The sequence below is a fragment of the Lytechinus variegatus genome, chromosome 7, assembly GCF_018143015.1.
Source record: "Lytechinus variegatus isolate NC3 chromosome 7, Lvar_3.0, whole genome shotgun sequence".
In the NCBI taxonomy this organism is placed as follows: domain Eukaryota; kingdom Metazoa; phylum Echinodermata; class Echinoidea; order Temnopleuroida; family Toxopneustidae; genus Lytechinus; species Lytechinus variegatus.
In genome coordinates this window covers 29824574-29843628 of record NC_054746.1, presented here as the reverse complement: position 1 = coordinate 29843628, position 19055 = coordinate 29824574, and the positions used below count along the sequence as shown (strand labels likewise).

General features: G+C 35.5%; 1 protein-coding gene across 2 annotated transcripts in view; it reads left to right on the top strand.

Moving 5' to 3' along the window:
- LOC121418950 (striatin-3-like) overlaps positions 1–19055 on the top strand; it is a 42737-nt gene that overhangs the window by 5766 nt on the left and 17916 nt on the right. For both annotated transcript variants that reach the window (XM_041613184.1, XM_041613183.1), the window contains exon 4: positions 8796–8871. In XM_041613184.1, coding sequence (XP_041469118.1) covers positions 8796–8871 — 76 coding nt within the window. The remainder of the gene's footprint in view (positions 1–8795; positions 8872–19055) is intronic.

Below are 19055 nucleotides of genomic sequence, written 5' to 3'. Positions count from 1 at the left end.
TTTGCTTTGCATGCAAGGATTGCCTCGGCCGTAGCCGAAAAGCAGCGAATGTTCTTAACGTAGATTACATGTACGTGCATTGCCTAAGGAAAATACTTGCACGAATCGATATGATTAATCTCAGTGACATTGAAGAATTAATAAGAACTATTTTGAGGTGAAAAAGCCCACAGGGCCACACCCTGGCCTGGCCCTTGGCCCTGTCTAAGATCTACATGGTAGTCCTTAAAAAATACTAGTATCTGTTCATTTACATCCCTTTGTGTGCCATTTCTGTTTATATGAATTTGCAAATAAGCCCCAATGTGCATCTGATCTATACATGTACCTCTTCAAAGAAATATATAATACTGCATGGCGTGTATGAAATTACCTTTTTATCTCAAAGAAATTTATGTTGAGCGCTTTTATGAAATTACTCTTTTTATCTCAAAATTATGATTTTTGAGCTTCTGGATTACTCTTTTACTTTCAAAGGTTGGCTGGTGTATAGCATGTACTGTTATTCACCAGCAGATATTACACCTTAAAACTGTAAACAATTATACATGTACGTACCAATAAATTCTTGGAAATACATGTACCAGGGCTCGACACTAGCGGCGGTCCCAGACCGGTAAAAGCTTTCCACTCCCCCTCCTAGAAAACAACAACCCATGCCACTTTTTCATGGTATGGATCATACAGCTTTGTTTAAATACATACATGTACTGTACACATGTATTTTGTATGATGGAATTACATGTACATGCATTGATATAGACTTGTGGCAAGGCAAAAATTGTTGCAAGCAGACATGTAATTGAGTACACGCTCAATTTTTGGACAGGTCTTGTTAAAAGTGCATGTATAATTTCCATATTTTCTTATGAGGAAACACCTCCTTCATCTGTGTGTTCCAATCCAACTAGTCTTTAAGTCCAAAGAACTCCCCCTGCCATAGGCCCACCTGCATAAAGGTGAATAATGATAAACCTATTACCCTTTAATAAAACAAGTGGAAATGAATTTGTAAATTTGGTTCAATGATAAAATGTTATAGTCTTCAAAAATAAGGAATGCTTTTATAGTGTAGACATTTAATATATTTTCATTTATTGTGATATTGATGCTGTAAAGATTAGAAAATTGATTCATCACTCTAATAGTGCTAAAAAGTTAGTGAACCCCACCAGATAATGCACTTCTTCATGCCGAGTGTTGAATGGAGACCACAACACTACATTGTTTGGTGAGCCCAGAGAAACAAACTTAATTGAGTGTAATACATGTATTTCATCACCTGACCTTGAATTAGATCTAAGAAATTTTAGAACATTTGAAATATGTTCATTTTCTGGTGGGGTTCACTAAATTTTTAGCACCACTGTAAATAGGTTTATGGTATCTTTATAGGAGGATCCAAGAATGATTGTACATGTAGTTTGCAATGTGATGTTGAGTTTAATAGTGCTCACTGCTGTTAGTGACATACATGTTGTACTTTTGCTTTGCTGGATATCATCATACATGTACATGTAGATTCTGTACATGTAGGCCTACATGTATGTAGCCTATATAGGGAATTCATCAGAACAAATTACACTGTACATAAAAATGATATCTTGTGAAGTGTAAATGTAATATTTAACTAGATTTTAATTCGTCAGGCGGACGAATTAGGTGGTCTGTCTTTATTCTCGCCATCATGATTACTATTACCATGTTCATGCATATCAATATGATCTTCATGATGACAACGGAATGCTCATTATGGATGGAATACTTGCGAAAGACGGGAGATGATAAAGCACTGTGAAAAGGGTCTCTTTGATGTATGACAATACATGTGATATGAAAAAAAGTAATTAAAATCTGTTTTATCTTGCTAAATTTTAACTTTTATACCATTAAATTATCATGAAGGATCATGTACGAGGTGGTAAAAAGAAAAAAAATGGAAAAAAATCTTGTTTACCCCAGGACTCGAACCTGCGCCCTTTAGAAAGCAAGTCAAATGCGTTATCCATTGAGCCACGATATTCCCCATAGAGAATACACGTAAGCAATTTTGAGAATTACAAGTCCAATTTTGCAAGTGAAAAACGGGCATGATCCCGGCATCTGATAAAAAAATGGAGGGCACATTCCGAAAGCTTAGAATCTCAGCTACAACATACTAAAAGCTCAGGGAAAACTGACAAGAAACAATGGAGATATGGCTCACGAAATAGAGGAATGTCGAATCTAGTTTTGACAAAAAGTCATTTCCCATAGACATTACACACAAAATAAGGAAAAATGACATGCCTCTTTTCATCGCTGTTTTACGCAATGATGCATTTCTCAAAACGAAAATTCATGTTAACTGAGGAGAAAAAGTACATTCTAAACTACTACATATCAAAATCTGGGCGAAAAACGATCTATATTCGAGAAGTTACAACCAAATTTGCATAAATTTGATGACGTCATTTTTGAAAAAATGAAATTTTTAGTTTAGGCGCCATTTTGATGACGTCATGATATAATTTAGGGACATTGATGACATGAAATCAAATCTACAACTCATACTCTATTGATATATGAAAAAAAACTGGGGGTCAATGGACTATTTAAAGAGCTACAGTGAATTTTCAATAGGCATGTTTTTGCCCATATATGGCCTATAGTGAGAGCTCGTGCGTACACGTGCTGCAAACTTTAACGGGTGTTAATTTCGTTATTAACGGTCGTAAAAGGTTGATCAAGGTATCAAATTGTTTAGAATTTTATTATCAATGCAATGATGTAAAAAAAACGGTGTTTTTGCATTGCGTTAGGGCGTAACGGGTGGAAACACGTGCGCATATGTGCACGCGCGCAAATTTTTGAAATGCTCAAAATGACCTGAAACGTACCCAAAAAAATTTATAGGCTTTGTGAAGAATTTGTTTACCTTTGACGTGCGCGTACGCCCGCGTCATGACCTTTACATGACCTTTGATGACATTGACAGTTGACCCTTGACGTGAAGTTAATGTCATGTAAATATTCTTAATTTTTGATAATTGATAATGAAGATATGATCAAATGAAGAATTTTACAAAATGGCGCGTAGATGACGTCATCATGACCACATGACCTTGAAAAGCTTAGTATGCCGTCTCTATGATAGATATAAGACGAAAAAATCAGTAAAATTGATTAAGCCAATTCCGAGAAAAGTTGGCGACAAACATAGGTGCGAAAAATAAATAAAGAAATAAATAAAGAAAATTCTGACGAAATTAAGAGGTGATCTGTCATAGACAGACCACCTAAAAAATACAACAGTGTAAATGTATGTATTCAATGGGAAAGAAGTAAAATTGACATTTTTTTAAAAAGATTGTTTGTATTAAGGTTAATCTGTGGTATTAGGTTTTGAAGTTGCTTCTAATAGTCTGATAGGAAAACAGGTTTCAGGTTTATTGGAATGTGATTTATTACCTCATAAATGAGCTATTAAAGGCCAGGTCCACCTATATTTTTTTTAACAAAAAGAAATACAGTGAATATGAATGCAACAACAGCATATTTGAAATAAATCATGTTTAAGTTGAAAAACTAGCAAATGTAAGAGTAGCCAAAAATTTCAAGATGGTTTATCAATTTACACAAAAATACAAATTAAAGTACAATTCAATAAGGTTAAAAGAAAATAACATGGAACCAGATGCAGGCCTTCATGTTTATAATTTCGTGGAGCTCTATAAATCGCTCTCCTTATTTTTTTGAGGAGCTCAATTGAGCTCCTCAGATTGCTCTCCGTGAGGAGCCCAAATCAATTCATTACAATACATGTATGATAAATTGTAGATTTTTCTTAACATTGTATAGGCCTGGGTCACGTCAATATGTTAACAAGATGTCGTACGCGCTCCTGCTAAAAAAATTTAAAAATATTTAAAAAAATTAAAATTGAAAAAATTTCACATTTTACATCTTTAAATCCATGAAATGGCCTTCTTTTTTCCATAATTCCTTGAAATTACTTTGATTTAGTTGAAAACTATCAGAAAAATGAAGAATATTCACCACTTTCCCGACTCTGATTTGAACTTACCTCGGTAAATATTGTAGTCCCACATGTAGACTTCCATGGTGTTGCCATGAAAATCTACATATGGGACTACATGGGACTGCAATATTTACCGAGATTAAATTAAAATCAGAGTCGGGAAAGAGATGAATATTCTTCATTTTTCTGATAGATTTCAACTAAATCAAAGTAATTTCAAGGAATTATGGAAAAAAGAAGGCTATTTCATGGATTTAAAGATGTGAAATGTGAAATTTTTTCAATTTTTTTTTTTTTTGAGGAGCGCGATTTTTTGCTCTCCTCATTTTTTTAAGGAGCGCCAGCGCGATCGCGCTCCTCAAAAATGAAGGTCTGCAGATGGGTCTGGAGGATGTGATGCGCAAGCTTGGCATACATGTAGTACATGTACATGTAGTAAATTTGTGTAAATGAGCAAAACATCAGCATGCCCCCCAAAATTGTGATTTCATGCTTATTTGACATTTCTATTTTTGATATAACTCATGATATTGGATGGGAGAAAAAATTATTGCACAGATCACATTGTTTTTGTATCGCCTGCATAGCAGAGCAAGACTACATGTACACTGTAGGGGCCGCTGTTCCGAAGTGAACGGTGGCATCGTCAACAATGAAATCATAACCAAGGTTAAGATTTTGAAATGTCATCATAACTTGAATAGAGAAAGTATATGGAACTAATTAATGAAACTTGGACATTAGGGTAATCAAGTATTACTGAACATCCTGCCCGAGTCTCAGGTCACATGACCAAGGTCAGAGGTCATATACATGTAGGTTCAATGAACTTAGACCATGTTTGGGGAATCAATATCGAAATCTTCGAGGTTAAGTTTTTGAAATGTCAACATTACTTTAAAGAAAATATGTGGACCTAGTTCATGAAGCAGACACAAGGGTAATGGTGTATCACCAAAGATCTTGCCTGAGTTTCAGGACACATGACCAAGGTCAAAGGTCACTAAGAGTCAACGAACTTTGGCCATTTTGGTGGTGTTCGTGGAATTGTCATAACTTTAAAAGTTTATGGAACTACATGTACATGTACATGTAGTTCATGAATCTTGGACATTAGAGCAACCATGTATCCGTGAATGTCATGTGCAAGTTTCAGATCACATGGCCAAGGTCAAAGTTCATTTAGGGTCAACAAACTCTGACCATGTTGGGGGTATTTATGGAATTCATGGTTTATGGATCTAGTTCATGAAACTTGGACATACATGTAAGAGCATACATGCATCCCTGAATATCATGTGTGAGTTTCAGATCACATGACCAAGATCAAATGTTGTGTAAAGTCAATGAACTCTGGCCATGTTAGGAGCATGTATTTGTTGAATTGGCATAACTTTAATTGAAAGTTTATGGATCAAGCTCATGAAACATGGACATATTACATGTAGGTTAATCAAGTATGAATGATTGTTTTGCATACATCTTTGGTCACATGATCATGGTCAAATGTCATTTTGGGTCAATGGACATATTCATTTCAATATTAGTGTTTTCTTTTGTGAATAATTATTCAATAGCTGTTTTGAAAGTCAGCACTGCTGCTATATCAAATTGCATAATGCAGGCGAGATTGCCAGAGGTGTTCCTCTGAAATAGATTCAATCATAGTAGGCCTACAATGTATCTTGCCTTATTTGTACATGTATGGATGGCTATAAAATGGACGTGCATGGAACATACATGTACATGTTATAATTTTGTAAATTTGGTATTTGAATAAGATTGAAGAAGTTTGCAGAAATTTGGGGTTCTGGTTCTATGTATAAATGCTCATATTTTGTGCTCTATGATAGAAAGGAACATAAACTTGATACAAATACGTATTTTCAGGGCTTGAATTATTCCTAAGCCACCAAGGCCATGGTCTCAGGCCCCCATCTCACTAGGATGGCGATCATGGCGACCATGGCGATCTGTCTAAATCCCGCAAAGCGTAGCAGAATCGTCCTCGAATTCTATTTTTAGCCCGCGAGGCGATTGCACTGCAACTTCACTGCGACGAACCTGTGCTGAAGGCGATGGTAATACGCTGATAGTACGACGCTGCCACTCTCTTGCTACGATTTGAGGCAGATATGATGCGCTGCTACTGCGATCAAAGCGACCTTACAACGAGGCTCATACGCTAATTAGGACCTCGGTACGGTGGTGCTACGAATGGAGCGATTGTGTTACGTTCATGATGGGCTCTTGAAACGATTTCGAGCAATCGGCATATTAATCGCGGCACATGAGACATTTTTCAGTCGATTGCCAACCTCCGGCCAAGATATGGATGTCCAGAATTTGGTTGGACTTATACATCTTAGCATTATACAACAACATCAGTTAGAAGTGGAATACAAGGACCTGATACGAGGACAGGAGAAGGAGGAGGCCAAAAAGATACTGGGTCCGATCCTGGCTCTCACTTAAGTCATAATATACAATATCTAGTAAATTTCATTCCGAAAGGATGTCGATGAGCCTAATATAGTTAATATGAGGGTTCATAAAAGAGCATAAAAATCTTTGATATTCTGTTTATTTTCAGTTTTCCACAAAAGTTTGTCACTCAAAATTGTTAGGTAAATTCCTTTCAAATGTTCTTACAAGAAGTAGTCCACTGATGTGAGAGCACTCATAAAGGAAGGGGGGCACAATGCAAGAATCCCCATAAAGTGTGCTTTCCTAATCAATACATCAGTGATCGAATCATTAACAAAATTATAATATTGTCTGTCACTGTAGTTAGAATTCATTCTATTTTTAAAACATAGTCAATTCATATATTTTTGCGGAGGTAACCTATTTCGTCATCAAGGCTCAGCAGTAAGATTTTCATCCTCCTCCTGTAACCCCTCTTCCTCCTCCTCCTCCACCACCACCCTAACCTCTTGTTCTTCTCTTGGACCGCCGGCATAACAGCTTGGGCAGCTTCCCCTTTTTGGTCCTTTTTCTGGGAGGTATATTTGAAAACGTCGTGGTGTCGCCTCGTAATCTGTTGAAAATATGATAATCCGCCACCATCGGCACGGTGTTTTATAGCAGCGCGGACGGTCGCTGCTCAATCGCTGCTCAGTCATCAGCGGCGCAGCAAAAGCGCAACGCGAATGCCTGCAGCGGGCTGAGAACGTGTGCCACATGCCACCCAAAGGGAAAGCGTCGCGGTGGAAACGGTGTGAAGCGTGTCGAGCGCAAGGCAGTCGCCTTGTAAACGGAAGCAGCGTAGCAGAATCGTCATTGGGAACGGGCCTGAAAACACGGGCGATCACGGGCGATCGGTGCCGTTTTTAATGCGCTTCTACTACGCTTTATGCGTTGGAGCTCCGTTGCAGCTACGAATATGTCGTTTGTAATACGCTCTTGACTCGATTGTGATGCGCTTTAGCACCTCCGCGATCTCGCTACGTAAGTTTTGAACATGTTCAAAATTTTGTGGCGACCAGGAAGATGGTGGCGATCCTTGCCGCTTCAGAACAGATCAAGGTACGACGGAGAAGATTGAAAAGATCAAGCCACGTTCAAGCTGCGATATACCACGCTTTGTCGATTTTTGACGATCGCAGCGGAATCGCCATCTAGTGAGATGGGGGTATTACATTGTAGATGCCCTATCATTTGGCCCCAGTGCCCCTCTCATGCCAGTCAATATTTTTGTACCCTTTTTATTTTTCCTGCAATATAGAAATGTGCCCATAGAAAAGTAGCCTTGCCCTAAAATATAAAAATGTAAAGTCTAATATACCTGTAAAACAGTACAGATAGAACTACTGACTTAAGAGTTCTAAATGCATGAAAGAAGAAAAAATGTTTTTTCCTGGGATTTTGAGGGGAAAATGCAATTTATGCAATAACTAGGCAAAATCTGCGTCTACAGGCCCTATACGTTTAACTTAAATCAAGCAGCTATCACTTTACCTCCTTGCTCCTTGCTTGAATAAAGGCTAGCCGATAGCTGATATGGAGGTGTTTTTCTCTACATGATATGGGGGCATATTCATTGACAATGCAGCAATATCTATAGTATCTAGTACAGTTCTACAGCTATCTTAATATTTTCTTGATGTGCAAGTGCATAAGATTTAAAGAAAACTTGCTAAATTAAGGACACTCCAGATTTTGTGGGTAGAGATCAATAATGCTCATACATGTACCTGACTATATTAAAGCCTGTGTATAGCTTTGGTAAAGGGTCAATAATGTGATTGATAATCAAATATCATCTAATATGACAGTCTTACTGAAGCGTAGAGACCGTTGGATATTTTTCCAACTGCACTTCTCTGTGAAAATTTCAAATATTCAAATCTTGGATATATAGCGCCCTCTCTCGGCGATGCTTGTTTTAAATTAAAAAAATGGGCATTCAAGCACTTATCTTATAAATTTAGTGATTAGATATCCAAAAGTTACAGACAAAGAACATATCTTGAAAGTTTCAGCCCATTCCATGATTTGGAATAGGATTTAATTGAAAGACAAAAACACACAGATATTTTAATTTGATCGGGTGACCCGATCAAGTTAAATTTCCATGTAAAATCGCAAAATTTATCATGTAAAACACATTTTCATTTCATATCCTCCACATCATAACTGTTATAGGGCATATCCATTCATATTAGCTAGCAATGAATTGGAATAGTGATAGGTGCATTTTGGTGGATTTACCAAAACTATACACAAGCTTTAAATTGTAAAAGTCAATTGTTTATTTTTTTTTTTTTTTCAGAGGAAGGTGGCCAGGAAGAATCGGCACTATCACCAAATTCAATCAATTTTAGACAAAGTCGGCAGCTTCTCAGGCAGTAAGTATTCATTCCTGTATTATTTGGTTATAAATTCATGCAGTCAAAATAATATTTTATATACTGTACTAGTACAGTACATGACAGTCCTGAGCCGTTTAACATACAAGATGCAATGAAAAACGTACAGTAGATAGTAATTAAATTGTTTTGCAAATTATGTACAGAAAACTATAATAGATTGTAAATGACGATTGCTTCCCTTTGTGATACTTGGCAGTGTTTGTATACTTTGTAAACATTTAAATGTCAAAATTTGAATATTAATGTGACCACATGTACTTCTGAGGAACATAACAGGCATTTTCCTTCTGAATTATCTGGAAGAAATAAAATATTGTCAGTGAGAAATATCATGGATTAATGTTGATGGTTAGAAAAAAATATTTGCAATCATTTACAATATTGAATTGACTGGTGAGTATGAGTAAAAATCTAGTCAAATCAACTGAAGTTGTCATAACCCCCCCCCAACACACGACAACTGACATTAAGTTTGTCAGACTAGCCTAAACGTGTTTGTACTTTTGTGTGTGTCGTAGAGATTTACAGTTTAAAGGAAATTGATGCAATATTTTGCTTGAACCAATATCATAAGGATTTAATATTGTTTTTAATCTCAAAATTTGTTAATTGTATTTCAAAAATATAAAAAAGAGTTTGCTGGTGACTTCAAGTACGAAGACCAAGAAGAATGCAAAGTCAATATATTTTTTTATTTCCTAGTATTACTTTTGTGCAATGGAATGTGAATTGTTTCCTGTCATTAAACTCTCTATTGCTGCTGTATGTATGCTAACCTTGATTTGATTCTTATTGGGCCCTTTAGTTAATGAATTGTACACAAGGATCAGAAATTTATGTGTTATGCTGTCATGACTTTAGAGATTTTTGAAAACACTGACATGTATACACGTACATATATGTGAATATGTTTGAACATGTGTAAAAAAAATTCATACACTAATTTCATGGGCACGTTGTTAGACTTTGCATACTCTGTACTGTACTGGGCACAGTGTACCTTTGCAACAAAATTATTATTTTTTTTTCATCTAAAATGGGAATGCATATAGCATTGTTATCACCAATATCTAGTTAAGCTTCATAATGTTAATTAAGAACAATCAGTGTCAATGCGTTTTCACGTACACAGTGAATAATTTGATACCACTTACAGTAGCGTTTCTTAATCATGATACAGCTTGAATGCAAGTGTATACATGTAATGTAGGCCTACATGTATATTACCATACATGTATGTATATGCACAACAGTATACAGATGTATGGCACTTGGGTATATTTTAGACCAATATAATGCGGGTCAATGTACAGGTAGTTCAGTGTACTAGTATTACATGTAGGCCTACACGTAGTATACATGTTTATAAAATCTAAATGATATGGTATCCTGATAATACGTAATATTGTAATACTACGACAATAAATGTGGTAGGCCTACAATGTACATGTACATGTATCTGTTTGAAAGAGTTCAAGGAACTTGACTGAAGACACATATGTTCATGTACATGTATGGGATCACAAAATACGTGTAGGCTTTTTTTATAATGATCATTTAAATGCATAACTTTCATGTACAAGCAGCACAAAAGTGTTGACAGTTTTTGCAACATCATGCACATGTATTTAATACCCATCAGTACAGTACATGCACATCATACATGTGCATGATGTCTACCCTATCAATTGTCAGGACAGTATTACAAGTCACAATTTCAAGAATTATGAAAGGAATCATTTATGAATTGTTAGAATGTACATGTAAGTGTACTGTGGAATGATATTAAATTTCAATACCAGGTTTTTTTTTCTATAAACTGGGATACAGCCTTTGAGTCTGCCCTACTGATTGCAGACTTGCTATTGAATATCAGGAATTTGTACTTGTACTTTATACCTTTACAATGTACATGTACTGAACATGTAGTGCATGTATCAGTAGTATTTAATGGGAGCCTTGTCACTTGTCAAGACAAGAGAGTATAAAGAGACTCCACAATGAACTATACTTGTAGAATCTATGTTGACACAGTTGTTGACTCAGGCAATAAACACATCTTCATCATCTTTACTGTACGTACATTTACATGCGTGCACATGTACATCAAACTCAAAGCAGGCTACATACATGTTGCATCTAGATCTTGTATTAAAGAGATTTCAACATAGCACTGTCAGTGAACTTGCGTAAATGGTAATTTGGATTTTCATAGAAGACATACTCATGTAGGCCATCTTATGAATTTTGCTTGGGAAATACAGTGTGCATTTGATATGTATGCATCTTTATCTGGCAAATTTCAGGAGTCTTCTGAAATCTGTTATGAAAGCAGTTAGCTGTACTTGTAGCATGGATTATTGGAGTAGTAATTACTGGATGAGCAAACACTTGAAAACAGAGAGAAAAGAATGAAAAATGAGTATCAACTATATCAACCTGATAAAATATATCATTACAAAGAAGTCCTTTTGAGGATCAGTAGGCTTGACTTGTTATTGTGAAGAGAGAATGCCTAAAATCCAACTTTAAATGATGGGAATGCGTAATATTTTTCTACTCAAGATTGACTCTAGGCTACATGTACAGTACATTTATACAGCATGGACAACACTGTTGAGTGTTGACTGTTTGTGAGTGGAAGCTGAATAATTTATCTCAATGAAGCGTTTTGGGGTCACATACTTGAAAATTACCTTCATGGGTAATGGATATTGATGAATCAGCCCTGATACAATTTGTATGTTAATAAAGCACATTCTGTACTGTAGGCTGTTTTGGATCATCTTCGTGTATACTACTAGGCCTTTGATTCATATTGACATTCGCAATATAGATTATGTATGTGCCTCTTTTTCTCTGTTTGGTTTGATTGAGGAACAGCGATAGGGATTCTTCTTTTAGGCTTAGTATTCCTGGGGTTTCTTTCCAGATGGTGAAGGGGGAATGTTAAAGGAAAGGTTAAAATAAGGTAAATGTACATGTATCTGGACTTTGATACACTTTTAATAAAGAAATATCTGAATTACAACATTTATTGATAAAGTGAGCCAAGAGGAACAGCATTTATATCCATGCCCTCTTTCATCTTCAACATTTCTAACTCACTGCAATGTGCATCATCAGATTGAAAAAAGGAAATCATTCTCTTTTCATTGACATTGTACATGTACATGAATACATTCCTTGTTGATGTATTAAAGAAAGGTGAAAATGATCACTTTGAATTTTTAAATTCTTATGTTATTAACAAGGAATATTAGGTCCACTGATTTTCAGATGCCCTGATATTAAAAAATATGACCAAAATGCACACACATACTGTACACAAACCATGCTTTTTTCATAAAGCCCAAAGTGCTTTACAATACACAAAATGTATACAAATGGAAATTTATAATAGATTTAGAAAAAATCTAGTGTATACAAATTACAAAGTCAGCATTTCCCAAACACTTTGAAATTTTCCTTCTTATTTCCATCTTATGACAAGAACTTTAATACATACTATTGGAAAAGAGGTTCCATGATATTTGCTCCTGAGACAATTACTCCTATGGAAAATCTGCATGTTAAGCCAAATATGAAACCTCACCTCTAAAACTACTTATACTGTATGAACTATAATCCTTATCTTTACATTATTCTGAACAAGAACTCTATTACATTTCTAACTCTGACCCTATACCGTCTGAGATACATGTATCAAGAGTAGACCAAAGCAAATTTTGCATGAACAAATGAACATTGTGTTTACTGGAAAAGAATGGATTTATATTTTGATTCTTAAGTTTATGTACATGTACATGTAAGTTTTCAAGATTAGTCAGAGAAGTAAATTTAGAAATAAGTACATGTACATCTTCAATACATCCATGTGTAGACTTTGATAGCTTTGTAACAGTATTAACATACTGGTACTGTTCATGTAGAGGCCTACATGTATATTGCTGACATTTCTACATTTTCAGCTGGAATAAAAATGACTTCATACTGTTCAATCACGGTGATGTTTATTAGAGCAAAACTGGTGCAGAAATTGCTGAAAATTACTATTTGTGCCTGGGCATTGTTTCAAAACTCACTCATGTGGAACCAAAAAGATTTCCATTCACATGAATGAGGCATTGGGTAGTTAGTACCAGACGTGTTATTATGTTGAAAGTATGTGTAATGTACTGTATGAGTTTCTTTTCTTTATTGAATCATGAGCTTTCTTTGCAGTCAGAGCCCTACTGATGTACAATATACATGTAATGCACTGGACTGAAGATATAAAGTACATTTATGTATAGATCTACATACATGAACACTCTTCCCCCTTTATGTAATTTTATTACTATCCTGTACAGGTACATTACTTTACAAATAATTCTTGGCTAATTTTTTTTGTTAGGTCAATCAATTTTTATTGAGTGTTCAATACTATTCATTCAATGACTTTGATCAGTATTGAATTGATATCTGTTCAGTTTATGTTTATAAAAACTACATGTGGTCGCATTTCATAAGTTCGGTATGCAAAAAGGGTGGTGGATGAACAAATTTCCATGCAGTGCCGTGGATACATTGTAGCTACATCACAGCCCCATGGCAAAATTTGTTGTGTAAGGTCTCATTTCAAAGCTAGAACTATACCATGTACTGTAGGCTAAATATATTACTATAAAATTAAATTAGATCAATACAATATCAGCAACAAAAACTACAGCACATTAGTTTGAAGTTACAGGGGTGGCAGAGCCGGTGGATGCGGTGAATGATGTTTAAAATGTGATTCTCATTTCATGATTTTCGTTCATTTTTTTATATGTCACTATTTGAATAAAATCAAGTTCAATCATTATCAAAACTTTTAGAATTATTGTGTAATATATTTTTTATTTTGATTATTTTTTATTATTAATACAGTCAAATTATTCATGATCTGCCTAATTGATTTACTCGATAAATAGGAAAATGTTGGCCAATGTGTACATTCACAACATTTTTTCAAAAATTTCTTTTAATTTCAATATGTATGTACAAGTAGATTGTGTCTAATTTCACTTTAAAATTATTTAAAGACTATTGGCATCACTTGATGTACATTCTCAAAAATGATATAGGCATGCAGGTAATATATGAAATTATTTCAACTTAAATATGTATTGTATATTATGTTATAATATGTAGAATGACTGCCAGCCTCATGTTACTAGTCAGTTTAACTTTAAATGCAAAGAACAGATTTAAATTCATTCAAATTTGACGAACTTGAAAATATGCAAGAATTAGCTACATGTGCTGTGCATGTTAGCTCCAATCTGCAACCTATTTAATTACTTTTAGTAAATTTTTGAAAAAAAAGTTATTAAATTTATAAACTTCATTATAGTACCGTATCTTAAAGTCTTCTATCATTGCCATTTTTTCTATCCATGGAGTTGTGAATTTGCCAGGTATGTACATGTAAGGCTGACAGTCATTTTTTTGAAAAAAATGTGAAATTAAAGTCCTCCTTCATTATTGGAAGAATGCAGAGTTGCCAACCCTTACGGAATATTAATGAGATGTGTTCTAAACTTCTAATGTAAAGTCAGTGTTACATGTACTTCCCGATTGAATGACAAAAAAATGAATGGAAAACTTTTGTTAACATGTTTTGTCTTGTAAGAAAACATTTGGTTCAGCCGTTTGATTATTCACATTGTAATTTCTAATATCTGATTAATATTCCATATAATATTGGTTGGCATCTCTGAGAATGGTAATGGTAATAACTTTTTTGGCCATTTTTACCCTGTTCGCGAAATTGGACCACCTTATGACATGCGACCATGTGCATGTGGCTTCTACTTGTAGGATGTCTCTGTACATGTAGTGCCTGTGTAAGATGCAAATTGAATAGAGGAGGTTTATCTGAACAACCTGATCTCAAGGAAGATGTTCATATTACTGTCATAGACCCTAGCCCCCCTCACACTAGAGGTGGTTCTCTATCAGCTCAAATTAGCGCCATCTCAAGATTCTAGAAACCCCATCTCCATCAGCCTTTGGGGGGAGGTATGGAATATGACATTGTTCTACAGAGTTCAGGTGTGCACACTTTTGGCTCCTTTGCTTGAATCTACCGATGAAACTATTAATTATATAGTACCATAAATGAATTATCCCGGACATACACGTATGACTGTGTCTTTACTCGCGATACAGTGTAATTCTTTTTGTTTAATTAAAAAAAGAATAAGAAAATCATTAATCGAATCGGGGTTCTGATCTTGATAATTACGTCTTCATTACAATTAATCTTAAGATTGTGCTAGGTCAGAAATAGCTGTATGCTATGAAAATTGGTGGATAGAGATAGGCCTTATGCATCCTACTGAGGTGATGTCATGAAGAACACAGCTGACTCCCAACTCTCCTCATCCAAGACTGTCTTGGCTGGGTCAGATTCCACCAGCTCCTTAGTCTTAGAAATCAGACACTATTATGAAATGATACACATGTTGTAAGAACAAGGAAGTTACATTTAATAATAAACAGAACCATGCATTCTCTGTTGAAGCTTGATGAAACATGAGGCCTTTTATTCTCATAATAATATTTTTTTGTTGGTGATTTCTCTGACATTTGATTTGTCATTGACTTAAACTTTACAGATTGCAATTAATTAGCCTATAGTACATGTATAGGCCTATATGTACATGTACATGGTTTTGGGCTAGTATTGTGTCTGTATGGGGGGGGGGGGGGTGGGCGGGTGTGCCCTCTTTTAATAAACATTTGGTTGATAGGGTCAATCAAGTTCAACCCATTTTCCCTCTCTAGTCAAGGTACATGTATATCATATTTTCTGCTTTCCATTGGTCTCGAAGCAGAGGAGATTTCCTTTGCTTTCATCAAAATCTGATTGCAAAGAGTGAAGTTTTTAAATTCTAAAGTTTAGCAATATTTTGGGAAAACATTGACATGTATACGCTTGTCGTCATGAATATTCATTAGGTGGGCTGATGATGTCACACCCCCACTTCCTTTTTCTTATCACATGAAATCTTAATGTTTTTGTATATGTGTGAATGGTACAGCTATGTCTCTGATAATGAAATAAATTGTCAGCAATGAATATCTCATGCACTGTCCGTTGTCAATACAATTTTTATTTTTTGTTAGAGGAAAAATTTGAATAAACCTAATTTCTTATAATAAAATTAAAATACAAAAGAACAAGTGGGGATATGACATCAGTTTGCTCATTGAATATTCATGAACATAATGCCTACATGTACATGTACATGCAGAACTGTTTCACCGGAATAATGCAAAACTTTGAATTGCCATAACTTTGTTATTCTTTGTCCGATTTTGATCAAATTTTCAGTATTTTGATTGTCTGATTCTTCTCTATTTGTTCAAATCGTCTTATTTTCAGCGTGGAGTATCCCTTAAATATTAGGGGCTAAGCTTTTTCGGTATTGATATTTTCAATACCGGTATTACTAATAGCTTCAATACCGGTATACCGACTAATACCGAGTAAATTCCCAATTTATTGTACAAACAGTGTCCAATGTTTGTTTAGCCCTGATATGGCCTCGGATAAAGAGGGAATGCTTGTGGTCAGCTGAGGAATGCTCAGCATGGTCCGTTCTCATTGACAAAAACTTTCTCTTTCTTTACCAAACGTTATACGATCCGGATACGATCATGCTCTCTCCCAACGAGAGCTGTGAATTACCTGTGCATGTGTGCAAAATTATCTCAGCAAGCACAGGGTACGAAATCAATAAGTCAAGTTGCCAAATGCTACACGGCACAAACTCACTGCTACTTACTTTGCTAAACATGTGTACATGCCCTAACTTTCAAGCACCAAAATTCCCTGCTAAAACTGTCAAGGATATTTGCGTGATTTTCCCTTCACCGAACTGACCCCACTCATTCACATTCAGATTCGCCCCTTTTGTTTACCACTCACATCAACACTTGTTCGTCGAAGGTTCAAAGTTTGTTGACCTCAAATTTTGACGTCTCGTACATAACTTTTCTTATAAATGTCCATTGTGTTGACCCCCCCTCTTGTGAATCTCCACGTTGTCTAAAAGTAACCCCCCCCCCAAAACTTCTTATCCCTGGCTGCCTCTTTCTCACTCATTTTTTCTTGCTTTTGTTTTTCTTTATCTCCCAAGCCCCTTAATTCTTCACTCTCTCTTTCCCATCGGCCCATTCTCTCCCCGTCACCACCCCTCTCTTACCACGAACAATCAACATCCTCTTCTCCGAATCTCGATCTTGCCCTCTTTTTTTGTCAATTTCATCTTTCACACATGCCAAATTTTAGTTGATCAACATCTTATCACGCCACGAGACCATCATACAATCAATCCAATAATTAATTTTATTTTATTCATGACCGCACATGCACAAAACGGATACAACACCCATCACAAATCACACAAATATTCTCAGCCACTTTCTTCCATTTACAATCACTTCACAGATCAAAATAAACAAAGAGGGATGGCGTAACATTTTTTTCCTGTTAATTTTATCAACATTTTCTGTCATTTTTTAATTTTCATATTTAATTTATTTATTCATTAATGTATTATTTTTTTCTTTATGTATTTATTTATTTTTTTTTTGGGGGGGGGGTCAGACGGTTTTTGTAGCAGGCTTATAGTATAAAAGTAAACTTGTCATAATTGAAACAAGTCAAGAGCAGTCCAGAAAAAAAAACATTGCATAAAGAAAAAAAAAGTGTTAATCCCTGTGGTTTGTCTGTCAATGCACAGCACCCCCCCCCCCCCAAAAAAAAAAAAAAAAAAAACTCAGTGGATATTCCCATTGATACAAGTTAAGAGCAGTCCGAGAAAAAAAAACTTGCATAAAGAAAAAACAAGTGTTAATCCCTGTGGTTTGTCTGTCAACGCCCCAAGCCAAGGTTGATACTTTGTTGAAGCCCGCAATACACCACGTGGTCAAAAGGCAGGCTAGGGAGTGTTTCAAAAAGAGTTTTTTCAGTGATTTTGTTTGTGTAGAGGGATGATACAAGCTATGAAACCCTCGCATGTGATTGGCGGAAAGCAAATCTGTTGTTGAAACCACTGAAAAAAAACTCTTCATGAAATGCTCTCCGTCTCGGTCGACTTCGTTGTTTACTGTAGCTGTGTACACGAGTGCATGGAGCTGAGCCGACATGCACCCCAGTATCAGTAGCGGTGGGGCCGAGGCCTTATGCAGCGGCTAACGGAGCTCAGACAGTAGTTAAGGGGCGATGTATTCATTTCGAGGTTAGATTATTGGATTCTGATTTCATTAAATACGTTGAGAGAGCCAAAGAACTTATTGTTTTGGCTTAATTTTACTGTAAAAATACCCATAAACGACAATACAGAAGAAAATACCGGTATGATATTTTCAACTTTTGGTATGACGGTATTTCGGTATTGAAATTTCAACGGCGGTATCCATACCGGTATGACTTTCATACCGAACGGTATTACTAATACCGGTATATCGAAAAAGCTTATTAGGGGCATTATTGAAACTACATGTTTATTTGTAATTTTTTTCATGTATGATCAAGATGTATTCATTGATCTGATTTTCAATCTTTGAATGAAATTAAATGAACTGAATATATTAAAGGTACCCAGTTATCATTTTTCATCATTATCAAACTCTATACTGTATGTAAAAGCATGCATGACAAAAGTTCTGCACCTTTTCTGGACAAATACGAATTATCAAACAGAATAAAACTGAATGAAAAAAAACAGAAATATTACATGATGCGCATACATGTACATGTAGCAATCAATACAAATGCACTATAACACAAGATATGCAAAGTCTGGATTTACAAGACTAGATATTAGATGTCAGAGCTGACAATTTCACAGCATGCGGTAGCTCTGTTGGATGAGCATTGCACACATGAACGCTAATAATATGCTTCAGATTGTTAGAGTGCATTGCTAATTACCTACTGATAGATTTATTAGTATATTACTGATTTCAGAATCCAGATCATACATGGTTCATTGCAAATATGTTTTGAGTATGACTGAAGTGAGATGATGAAATTAGGATGTTGATTCCTGCTGTATTTGTAGATCAATATGGATGGCCATATTATGTACATGTACAATGAAGGTCTATTTCATCATACATGT